This window comes from Hetaerina americana, unplaced genomic scaffold, assembly GCF_022747635.1.
Source record: "Hetaerina americana unplaced genomic scaffold, ioHetAmer1.1.p SCAF_5, whole genome shotgun sequence".
In the NCBI taxonomy this organism is placed as follows: Eukaryota; Metazoa; Arthropoda; class Insecta; order Odonata; family Calopterygidae; genus Hetaerina; species Hetaerina americana.
In genome coordinates, this window is record NW_027287095.1 from 91,324,152 (window position 1) to 91,336,313 (window position 12,162).

Consider the following 12,162-nt stretch of genomic DNA (forward strand, 5'->3'; position numbering starts at 1 on the left):
AAAACACTTGCTGGTTCGATTTGAGTTTCGTAATCGTCCTTGGACCCATGATCATTAACCCCCCCCCCCCCATGAATAACTTGGCGGCGGACATGGTTTCCAATCCCACACTCCCATAAATACGCACCCAATGAGACGTGGTCTACTCGGGTTGCATTATGGGTTTTGAACTCTAAGCATCATCCAGGACGCGAACAATATCGCATTCCTCGCTCCAATTGTTATTTTTATGGACACCGGGGATTTAATAGCCCTCACACACACCCCCTTCCCCAACAATAGTGAACCATTGTCAGCTCCGCAGACATTCTTCCTACAGGTCGTTCGGCGTGCCTTTTCTCATACTCTTCCTATGGCACTCCTAACCCAGCATTCTCTCCTTCAGATCCATCTTAAACACTCCATTGTCACTCAGTGTGTTGTGCAACTGTAACTCTTATCCTCTTCAAATTTCCCACCACAGCCTCCTGTCTTCCACCCTTTTACTCGGTTCCCTTTTTTGGTACATGGTTGTCTTGCAATTTATTCTTTAATTCCCCTCCACAACCACGTTTCAAAAGCCACGCTACACTTCGATCCACGCCAGCCGTCATACGTCGAATACCAAGTTACAGAGGCAAACAGAGTCACTCAAAGCTTTCGCTAATCTTTCCTTTACACCTCTCTTCGCTCAATAGTTGTCCATGGCCAACTCCCCCTTGCTTCGACTGTCGGGACTAAGTTGCATATGTCAAATGGCTTCCTGCATGAATTGAACGGGCCTCTCTGCTCTAGTTCATACACTCCATTGTCGATGATTCACTTAGCGATCGACCCTATTTCTTCAGAGACACTCACTTTCGTTTTCTTTTCTTGGTTATCCTTTCCATGCCTATGAAATCGATCCTTCAATGTGTTCATCATTTTTTTAGCTAACTCCTTGGATAGTCCCGAGCTCAGCTCATTTGGTAGTACTATTTTTTAACGCTCTTCTATAAGCGCCTCGTCTAGCCTATGGATATCTGCCACTAACCCATTTGCCAAAATTAGCTGCGGGACAAAGGGCTCCGAACCATGTCGAAAGCACGTTCGGTAATGCACGTCGGAATCGGATCCTACGCTCTCGAGGCCACGTGTTTGCGTGGTCCGTAAACAAGTCGTAAACAAGAGACACGGCAGCAGCCACCCCCACGATCGGAGCGTTTGCGGGGAGCAGTCTTAATTGCAGCGGGAGAAGGCGCACCACCGCAGAGACCACCCCTGGCCGAGGGTGAGAGACAGGCCCGCCCGTACCTCCCCGGAGGGCGCGTAATTCCAAGGGAGGCGGCGATGCGCGCGGGTGTTTGCGCCATAAATAAGCCCTATGGGGTCTCCGACCCTGCATCCAGAGGCGCATATGAAAGGACGGGGGGGGGGGTCGGTCTGCAGCATGCTCTATGTGTGGAGGTCAAGGGAAGAGGAAATTGCAGCCATTAGCGACCGGTTACGGATAAGCACCACCGCTTAACCCACTCTAAGTCATCGAGGGAAACTGTAATTGAGCCCTAAGTTAGCAGAATAGTTCCCAAAAAAGCAATAACAAATCAGAATGACCTTCCATATAAGGGTATCCTTTGGCTCAATAGGGTTGTAAAAAGACACTTGAAACAATATCATCCATTGTTGTGGTATGCCCTACTAGTTATTTCAGAGCATTTAGGAATGGGATTGCGTTAGGTTACGTAAATTTCCTCCTGCGCTAGACATACCCTTCTATTTTAACGTTTACTTTAAGCTTTCCCGGTTTTCAAAACTTAATAGGTATTATCTCATGCTGATCTATTAAATCACACTGATTTTTCAATGCGCTCAGCAATGATTGTAACTTCTTGGCTAACTAGCTTACTAAATCTTGATCGTCCGTAGGCATAACTGGCATCATAATGACAACATAATGATATCCCCGCCGACTTTCATTCCCATCTTCAGTTTTCCCCTGGCCCTCTTACCATTTACTGCAAAAGGTTATTGAAAAGAACAAGTGTTGGTTCCGCTCGGGACGCACAAACCCTTCCATCACCCAACGGTCGTGTTCCAAGGGGATGGAGGTAATAATGTGAACAATTCAGTTATCAATGTACGAAGTTGTAGCCCGTAGATGATAATCACTCAACAACATAAGTGCACTGGTTGGAGTTATCCTGTCGACCGCGTATGCGAAGAGGAGCACGTGCTCTTTCGGCGGAGAGATTACGAAAAGGATGTTACCTTTGGTCAAATATGAGCGAGTTCCGCACCAAGCCGGATCGGCGGAGTCGTATTCTGCCCGGTAAGGTCTAGTCCGCTACTACAGGGATGTGAGGACTATCGTCGACGTCCACGCCACCCATGTTCTCTTTCTGCGGCTGTTGCCTTCTTCGTTTCGTCGAGAGCCGTGTCTGACGTGTGCAATCCACACAAGTCGACTTTCGTGCTTAATATATGTATTGGTCATACACGGCGCATAATATCTAAATTTGGGAGACACCACCTCCTGCAGCGAGAAAAACTGCAGGTAATGCCGTGTTGCCGTCAATTTTCCCAGCTGGGTTTTCACGGTCGTCCGAAGGTGAAGTGCCGTGGACTCGGCACATTTTGTATTTTAATGTTCTGTACATTGCATTCCTCCCGTTGGTCCTATATAACGTCCATGTCTGCGAAGCGCCCAAGTTTCCTTTGTGGCCTGAATGGAGTCAACATGGCATATGACGGCAGCTTTCAGTTTGGGGAGCAAAAATTCTAGAACTCAGTCATGTGGATTTGTAACATTGAAATACTACGTAGCGGGGAACAGGTGGCGTCTCGTTCTTTGCCAAGAGCTTGCCAGCAGTGTGAAGTGTGCTGGCGCATTTTCATGGTGTTGAAGCATCCATTCTTTTTTCCTCACTCCTTCATGGTAGCATTGCATCACCCTTTAATAATATTGTTGTTTTGGTTAGCGGCGAAGATTCTCACCACCACTGTGTGTTGGCTGATGTTTTTTGTTTCCACGTCGCCATAGACTCGCCGATGATAAATATCTCGATTATATTTTCTTCAGGCGAAGAGAATCTCAGTTATACGCATAAATTTACCTAAATACAGGGCCGAGATAATTCTCCCGGAATCAATAAACACGTATGCAAACAAAAGTTCGAAAGTCAAAATGGGCAGACATGGCAATGGGCTATCGATCTATATTACAAAAAGAGTTGTCGCTAGAAGCCTTGGCTAGATGCTTCCAAATTTAATCACCGGTTGCCTCGTAAATGAAAATGCTCTGGGACTTTCCAAATAAGACTCACTTTGTGAATTTACTATATATCTAAATATCCGCTCATTATTGGAAGTAGTCTATTGGTCATACGTGGTATGTTCAAAAAGTTCCCCAACTGTGATGATTGATGGTTTCCGGCGTAACTTTATGGAATCTATTCATATTGGAAATGAAAAAATAGTTGCTTTGTGATTCCACGGAAAATTTATTAAGATACGACCCTGGCCTCGACGTTCAACGTCATCTTCACCGAAGATGACTTGTTTTTGTGGAATCACAAAGTTACTATTTTTTCATTTCCCCCACTGTATTTACTACAGATAAATATCCATTACTAAAAAGGAAAGAAAGACTCGTACTTTTCCACAGATTTTATTATACGGTACAACGCGTTTCACCGTATAATAAAATCTGTGGAAAAGTACGAGTCTTTCTTTCCTTTTTAGTAATGGATATTAAATACTTCCACGAAGTGAAGCCTGAAACAATAAAATATTCAGATAAATACTTCACTAACAAATTATTGGCCAGGGTCCCCTAGGGAGTAGCACCCTTCCCAACGTATACACTTATCCCAACGGTGTTTCCACTCTTTGAAACAGTTCTGGAACGCTTCTTCCTGAATGCTCACCAGCTCCTCCGTCGAATTTTTCTCTATTTTCTCTGTGTTGACTGACTGGCCTTATGTTAGGTATTCGTGATGCCAAATCCCCTTCGCATCGAAAAAACAGCCTATATCACCTTGGCATTTGAGCGAACTTGTCGAGCTTTTTTTGAGAGGAGGGAGTGTTTCACCAATCCATTGTGAAGATCGCACTTTAGTTTCACTGTCGTAGCCATAAACCCGTGACTCATCGCCTGTTTTGATCCTGGATAAGAAGGTTTCATCCTCTTCGGCTCAATCAAACAGTTCCTGACAGACTTGAACTCGTTGTTGTTTCAAGTCTGCTGTCATCAGTCGAGGCACACATTTGGCGGCGACTCGATGAATCCTCAATTATTCATTTAATATTCTATAGCACGAACCGATCAAGATCTGCAAGCAAGATGCAAGCTCTTCTGCAAGATCCCTGGTAGTCAAACGTCGATTTTCACGAACGACGAGCTCGTTCACTTTCTCCACGTGGGGGTCATCAGTCGACGTTGATGGTCTTCCGGAACGCTCGTCACCTTACACTAATTGCCGCCCCTTTTTGAACCGGGTAAACCACTCATAACACGTGCTACCTGTCATTGCATTCTCACCATAAGCCTTGGTGATTAACTCAAAAGTGTCTGTGAAGGATTTGCTGAGTTTCACACGGAATTCTACAGAGGAGCGTTGGTTCTTCAAAGATCTCATTTCCTCGGATCCGATTCTTCGCCACACTTCACGAACCCCCCTTCACATAAACGGCCGTAACTAATCAACAAGGCGGTTATTCGGGAAGTTTCCGCGAACACAATGCCTCCAAGCGGATTAAAAAATAACCAACAGAAGGCGGGCTATTCAAAAACTTCGCTAACAGACCTCGTAGGTTTTCGATGAACACACCGGAACCAATCAGTGTTTCATTTCCAAGTCTCGTCTTATTCGAAACTCAACATTACAGTGAATCAAATACAACTCAATACTTTCCCCCATCATGATTCTCTCCGGCATGCCTAATATTTTTCCTTTCTGCCTTGTTTGCTACGCGTCCTCCCTTACATTAATCTTCATCAATCTATTGGTCACCCTCTATCTTCTCCAAATATTTTAAGAATTTCCTCTTTCGTTTCCTTCTCGTCCATTTCACTATTTCCATCCTCTTCTACATCCGCATCTCGAAAAAAATCCCGATATACGCTTTCTCACGTCTCGGCGAATAGGTGTTTGAGCCATACGAAAATATCCTCCACGTTTAAATTTTCCCTTTACGTCTTTACATTATGTCCTTGTCTTAGCCTCTGTCCTCTTTTGTCAAAGTTTCTTGACCTGAAGACATTTTTGTTTCAATGTCCTCTCTACGTTGTCCATTATCGTCTGAAATACGCTTTGTTAATCTAAATTCAATATTTATTCGAATAAATGCCTTCCAAATTTCATTCTAACATTAGTCTTCCCATTTCCTGAGATCTCGGTGCCTTAGTTTCTTCGTATTGATTGTCCATTTCTTGGTATTGACATCCCATGTCAATCATACTGGTCGGAAACTGATCTCGCCATTGGAGGAAGTAGCTAGACAAATGGAGTAGTTTCAGGAGTGATGTGGCGGAATTCGAACATTTTGAAAAAAAGATAGAATTTTCCACTAGCTAAAAATAAATAAATACACACACACATAAATATATATATATATATATATATATATATATATATATATATATATATATATATATATATATATATATATATATATATATATATATATATATTATATATATATATATATATATATAAAATGGGACGGCACTATAGAATATAAACAGAACAGCAACATTTAAAAGGACACTCGCACGGTAAATTGTTCGAGCTTTCGGCCTTCTTCAAGTAAGTCTTATGCTGCTCGTGTGAGTGTTTCCGTATAATCGATATATATATATATACACATATACATATATATATATATATATATATATCATACACATATATATACACATACATATATACACATACATATATATACATACATATATATACATACATACATATATATATACATATATATATACATATATATATACATATATATATATATATATATATATATATATATATATATATATATATATATATATATATATATATATATATATATATATACATACATACATATATATATGTATAAAAAGTGAACAATTGTTTCTATGTTTTCTTTAATATAAAAGTAACTATATGTCGGAGGCCAGGTTTCGCCGGCCGACCAGTCATCTAAGCATGACTGATGGGTGTCCCACTCCACGCGCGCCTTGCTTGGAGAGTCGGCGTCTGCGGTCCCAGTCACACCCATTCTTGGGCTCGGAGGAGATAGTCCCACGGGTGGGGGTTGTCGCCCGCGCCACAAATACTCTCGCGCCTCACCAGGCTGCTCGCCAGGCGGCATTTCAATCGTGCGCCGCGCACGCCGGATCCTGGGAGGGTGGGGATGTGCAAGGATCTCTCGTGGTGGCATCCCAAGAGATTGACGGCGTTTGCGACGAAGATTCCCTCTCCCGCAGATTGGAGTCCGAAAACTACCGCGATAATTTGCGCTTCGGCGACTATTGATGCCATCTGCGCAAAACAATACTACGCCGAACCACTAGCATATATTTATGATTTCAAGACGAAACTCATTAATTTTTACATAATAAATATTTTCACTTTCAATCACAAGAGTATAATCTGTGAACGTTTATGTTTAGCGGATGAATCCGTTAAAAGTTACTGTTGCGGCATCTCCCGCAGTTTCTTTGGAGTTTATTTAAAGAATAAATTCGCGAAAAGACATTATGCGCCATGGCCATAATCAGTTAGAAGTAATGAAGCATTAGTGAAACAATGTGTTCCTTTAGGTATTTCCGGATAACAGATCCCTCTTTTCTTTCCAAGTCTATCAATCAAATGGTTTTACATTCTTTGCGATAATACTGTGACAACCTGATGTAATCGCTTTTCCCATGTTAAAAGAAGTAATTAAGTATTGTGAAACACTTATCTGTGATCATGTTGGTTGTTTATTCATAGATGCACTGTAGTGACAGTGCTAAGTCTATTGTGTTTACCTCTACAGACTTTGTTAGGAAGAGATATTTAAATTTATTATCCACGGCATTCAAGAAAACCGTGGAATAGCATATTTTTTTTATTTTTTATTAATTGCAATTCAGCAATTGTCCCGGTGGCCACAGTCAAGTTTCTTCAACGGTCACTCTCACAATGCTCATACACACTTTCAGATTACCTACCACACCTTTGCCATCACACAAGGGTTAGGTTCACTCCATACCTACAATGCTCATGTTCATTGCCACACTTCGTCCATATTCACGCACTCTTCAATTTCATATGCTGTTCAAAATCACACACAATTAACAAACACATCATTCACTTTTGCAATATAACTTTTCACGCCATGCACATGGCATACAAACAATATTTCAATAAGTTCAATAGTATAATAATCACAGACAATAAAGTTTTGCTCTCAGTGGCTGCACTTACTCTTAAAACTCCTAAAATTGGATGGAAAGGGCTCAAACAAACCTCCAGGCAGGTGGTTACAGTCCACAATAGTTCTGTTCAAAAAAAGAGTGTTTTCTTATTGTTTTTTTTTGGGTTCTTATTTTTATTTTAAAACTGTGGTCGTTTTTTTCCGTTAAAGTTTGGTTTTTCTATCTCTTTCCTTAAATCTTCCCATGCTTCGTCATTTTTAACAATTCTATGCATTGCGTTTAACCTACTCCTTTTACTTCTATTTTTCAAACTCTTCAATTGCTGTTTATCCAACATTTCCGGGACACTCTCTGTTCTTTTGTACCCTCCAAGTACACATCATGCTGCCTTTCTTTTAAATTTTTCTATCTTTTCAATATGTCCCACCTCATATGGATTCCATACTATGGACGAGTTTTCTAGGATAGGGCTAATGAGTGCATGTCACATTATTTACTTGGACTTCCCACCCAAGATCCCTAGTTAAGGTAATGCCCAAATATTTGCAATGACTGCTTCATGGGATTCTTTCTCCAAAGAGGGTATAAATATCCTTTTCTGCATTATTTTTATTTGAAAAATTAATATGCTTACTCAAACTAACCTTAATACCCATATTATTATTTGGAACCCAGTCACCAAGGCGATCAATGTCATTTTGTAGTATTATGCAGTCATTTATATGCTCTACCCATCTGTATATAATGCAATCATCAGCAAAGAGTCTTATTTGGGAATGTAAATTGTTTGGTAGATCATTTACGTAAATTAGGAAGAGTAATGGCCCTATAACACTGCCTTGTACTTACTGTAGTTACTAAACAAAACCTCTATATCAGTAATGTATTCTCATTTTTATAAGATTAATATAGGTAATATAAACCTTATGTAATATTATAGCCATGGGCATTACTGGTGCATGGATTTTTCAGTATAATATTATGAGGGGTTAAAATACTAAGCTTTGAACTTCAAAGTGCAGTATTGTGATGAGCTATGTTGCAGGTTATTCAATGGGTGCTATCAGATGTTTAATGTGAAGAATTTTGTATGTGTGAATGTTATGTAGGTTAGTTCGATGCAGTTGAATCTCTTTACTTTTGGCATTAATGTTTTGGGAAACATTGGAAGAAAAGGCTTATGTAAAATAACCTGTTTTTCATGAATTAATTGTAAAAATGATCTGTCAGATATAAGATGATAGAGATTTTGGTTTAGCTGAAGACCCAAATGAATATGATTTCCAGTCTCTGGGAAAGGAGAAATAAATACTTGTAAATCCTTTCCCTTGAGGAGGGCTAATGTAGTGTCTTAATGATGGAAAATTATTTTAGAAACAAGTTTGGAACATTGGAGGTGGATTAAAGTAATTTGGAAAAAAGAAGGTTGTAACTGTGATATTCCAAAATGTTTCAACTAATTTGATGGATGTATCTGATGATGGCGCAAGCTGGTGAAAAGCCTTGTACCTTATAATAAAAATCTGTGGAAAAGTACGAAGTCTTTTTAGTATGGATATTAAATACTTCCACGAAGTGAAGCCTGAAACGGTAGAATAATGTTATGGTATTATAATGACTGTACTGTTACCCAAGTATTCTTTGTGCAGTGCCAAATCATCTGCATTAATAAAGACCTATGAGGAGTTGAAAAAAATTAAAGAGGTATCTCCTGAAAATGTAAGGGCAACAATGAACGTACATGTTTATAAATTAAACCTAAATGTAATATTGTATGTGTGAAAAAATGACTATAATGTTAAAGTGATTCTTAAGGCAAGTGTCTGGCATTATTTAAGTATATCATTCCTCTTGGCTCGGGGGCTGCTAACTTGATAATTTGTAGAGTTTGTGGGTGGCATGTGCCATCTCCTCGTTGGCCCTTCTCCCTCCATTCTGTGCACGTTCTTTACCATTCATCTACCAATATACATGCTTGTTTGTCATTCGTAAATTCCATCTACGGTGTTCCTCTTTTCCTCTTATAAGTCTGTTCTTTCTCCAATCATTGTAGTTGCACTCCAATCTCCACATCTTATCTAGTGCCCTACTAGCCTGTTGCTTCTACATCTGTCAACCACTGCCTTTCCCTCTCTCTGTCAAGAACTTCTTCATTGCTTACTTGTCCAGAGCATCTTAAACATAGGCACCAGCATATTCAAGCATTTTACCTCTTTTTCTTTTTCAAAGTTGGTCCAACCTTCTACCCTATGCAATGACACATTCTAAATAGGTTTATATGAAATTTTTAAGGTATTTGCTGATTCCTTCACATGCTGACAGAGTGCTTTTTGACACGGAGTGCTTCTTAGGCCTGAGATACTGTCTCCTAGTTTAGATCTAGTTCTTGGTTCTTTGCTGTGTTTTTACTCCTTGAGGGCTTGATCTTGTTATGGCTACGATTTGTCTGATTCCTTCATTTGAAACTGTGTCATTTTTCCAGGATATCATGTCCTAGTTCTTATGCACACACTTCTTTCCGTCTTGATGCAGATTGAAGGAATTTCCAGGAAACTAGGGTTCAAAATCCCTGATTTTTATGCCACCCTGAATGGCTTTGAAGCCTTCCTGCATCTCAACTCACTGATGTGTTTGTTCTTTCAGGCGGAGCAGGTGGGAAAGGAGTTTGGGGTAAACTGGGATCTGAGCTTTGGGAGGATGACGTTGACATGAAGGACCCAAATTATGATAGTGACACAGAGGCAGATGTTGAACTGAAGACCATCATCCCTGAAATGACAGACGAGCAGTTGCAGGTGACATTCTTGCTTAATATCTTCTTTCTGTCTGAATGAAGGAATAATGGTCTTGAGAGTTGATAACACTGTTGTGACCCATTCCAGAAAGCGGTGGAGCCCATAGTCCTTGAGTATTTTGAGCACGGAGATACTGCAGAAGCTTCTCTCTCCCTTGATGAACTGAACTGCAGGAGTAAGAGATTTTTGGTGAGATCATAAACAATGAATGTAACCTTCAATTTCTCCTTCAGAACTACCTATATTTATTTAGTTATTTATTTTAAAAAAACATGCTTTAAAATAACTTCCTGTCACTTGCAGGGTGGGGTGAGAATAGAATTTATGCAATGGGTAGTACTTAAGTAAAAAATACTAAAAACTAAAAAATTATTTCTATATGGTATACAGTTCTGTAAAACTTAAATTTATCAATTTTGTGCACAACGAGAAATATATACATTTCAGTCCTGCGAATTCATGCTTGTTTGGCCTTCCTTTCTAGCTCTTCTTAAACCATGAATCACTGGTTTTTGTATTGTAAATGGATTCCCTACAACGCTCACAGTTCCAATGACATATTTGGGATTTTTGATGGGAAACTTACTCTTCATTTAACTATTCATACGTAAATATAATGTGCAGCACTGCTATGTAAATACTAACAAATAATTCACCATAAATTGGAGCTGAAGCTGTTTATTACCTGCCTTGTACATGTTTTTCCATGCACAGTGGAACCTCGCACAGCAAGTAATTCCCAAACAAGCAAAATTGTTGGTGCTGGAAATCATTCTCTTAATGAGTGAATTTTTTGCATAATGTGTGGTAAGGACATGGGAATTCATGGAATGATTGTGCTCCAGGGAACTTACAGAAGAGTGTGGCATCTTGATTGATTCGTGCTATATAATATTTAAAGAGAAATTGAGGATCCATCGAGTCCGTTAGGAACTGTTTGATTTAGCCGAAGAGGATAAAACCTTCTTCTCCAGGATCATAACAGGTGATGAGTCATGGGTTTATGGATATGACATTGAAGCAAAAGTGCAATCTTTGCAATGAATTAGTGGGACATCCCCCCTCTCCAGAAAAACTCGACAAGTTTGCTCAAATGTCCGAGTGACGGTGATTTTTTTTCAATGCAAAGGGGGTTGTGCATCACCAAACACCTACTTAAAGGTCAGATAGTCAACACCAAGTACTACCTGGAGGTTATGAAATGCCTAAGATAAAGGATCAGGTGAAAACAGCCCGAATGTTGGAGGAGTGGCGAGTGATTTTTTTCACCACGACAACATGCCAGCTCATTCGTCTTTTGAAACTTATGAGTTGTTAGCCAAAAACAAGACCTCTGTGCTTCCCCACCCACCTTACTCACTAGACCTTGCCCGGAGTGAATACAGGGTCTCACCCAAAAGTGGTAGGACTGATTTTCTCTGGCGCGAACGGAGCGGTGGAGGGGGGTCTGCCTGGCAGGGTAAGGTGGAGGGGGCTCTTAGCAACAGAACAACACCAACCTCAGTCGCCTGCGGGCTGTCGTTGAGTGAGGACACCGCTTTTAGTGAAGCAAGTTTTTTGTCCGCGTCGAAAACAAAATGAATCTGAATTTAGAGCAATGTTATTCCGTTAAGTTTTGTGCGAAACTCGGGAAGACGGCAACTGAGACCCTCAATATGATCAAGCAGGCTTATGGGGACACTGCCTTAAGCCGTTCCACAGTATTTGAGTGGCACAAGTTGTTTAAAGAGGGTAGGGAGCTCGTTGAAGACGACCATCGCTCCGGGCGGCCGTCGACGGCAAGAGCCGACACGAATGTGGACAGAGTGAGGACATCGCTGAACACAGACCGATGCTTAACCAGTGATGAAATTGCAGACCAGTTGGGTCTGTCTGCATCCAACGTCCAATGCATTATTTCACAGGATTTGGCCATGCGTAAGGTGTGTGCCAAGATGGTGGCAAAAATCGTGCCATGGCGCGCTCGTCATCAGACAGCTCCTGGCCAAATACGGCGTT

The 12,162-nt window shown here is 40.7% G+C and overlaps 1 protein-coding gene across 2 annotated transcripts in view; it reads left to right on the forward strand.

Moving 5' to 3' along the window:
* Positions 1-12,162, forward strand: part of Pdcd4 (Programmed cell death 4) — a 52,653-nt gene that overhangs the window by 23,889 nt on the left and 16,602 nt on the right. For both annotated transcript variants that reach the window (XM_071591936.1, XM_071591937.1), the window contains exons 2-3: positions 10,013-10,164; positions 10,252-10,353. In XM_071591936.1, coding sequence (XP_071448037.1) covers positions 10,013-10,164; positions 10,252-10,353 — 254 coding nt within the window. The remainder of the gene's footprint in view (positions 1-10,012; positions 10,165-10,251; positions 10,354-12,162) is intronic.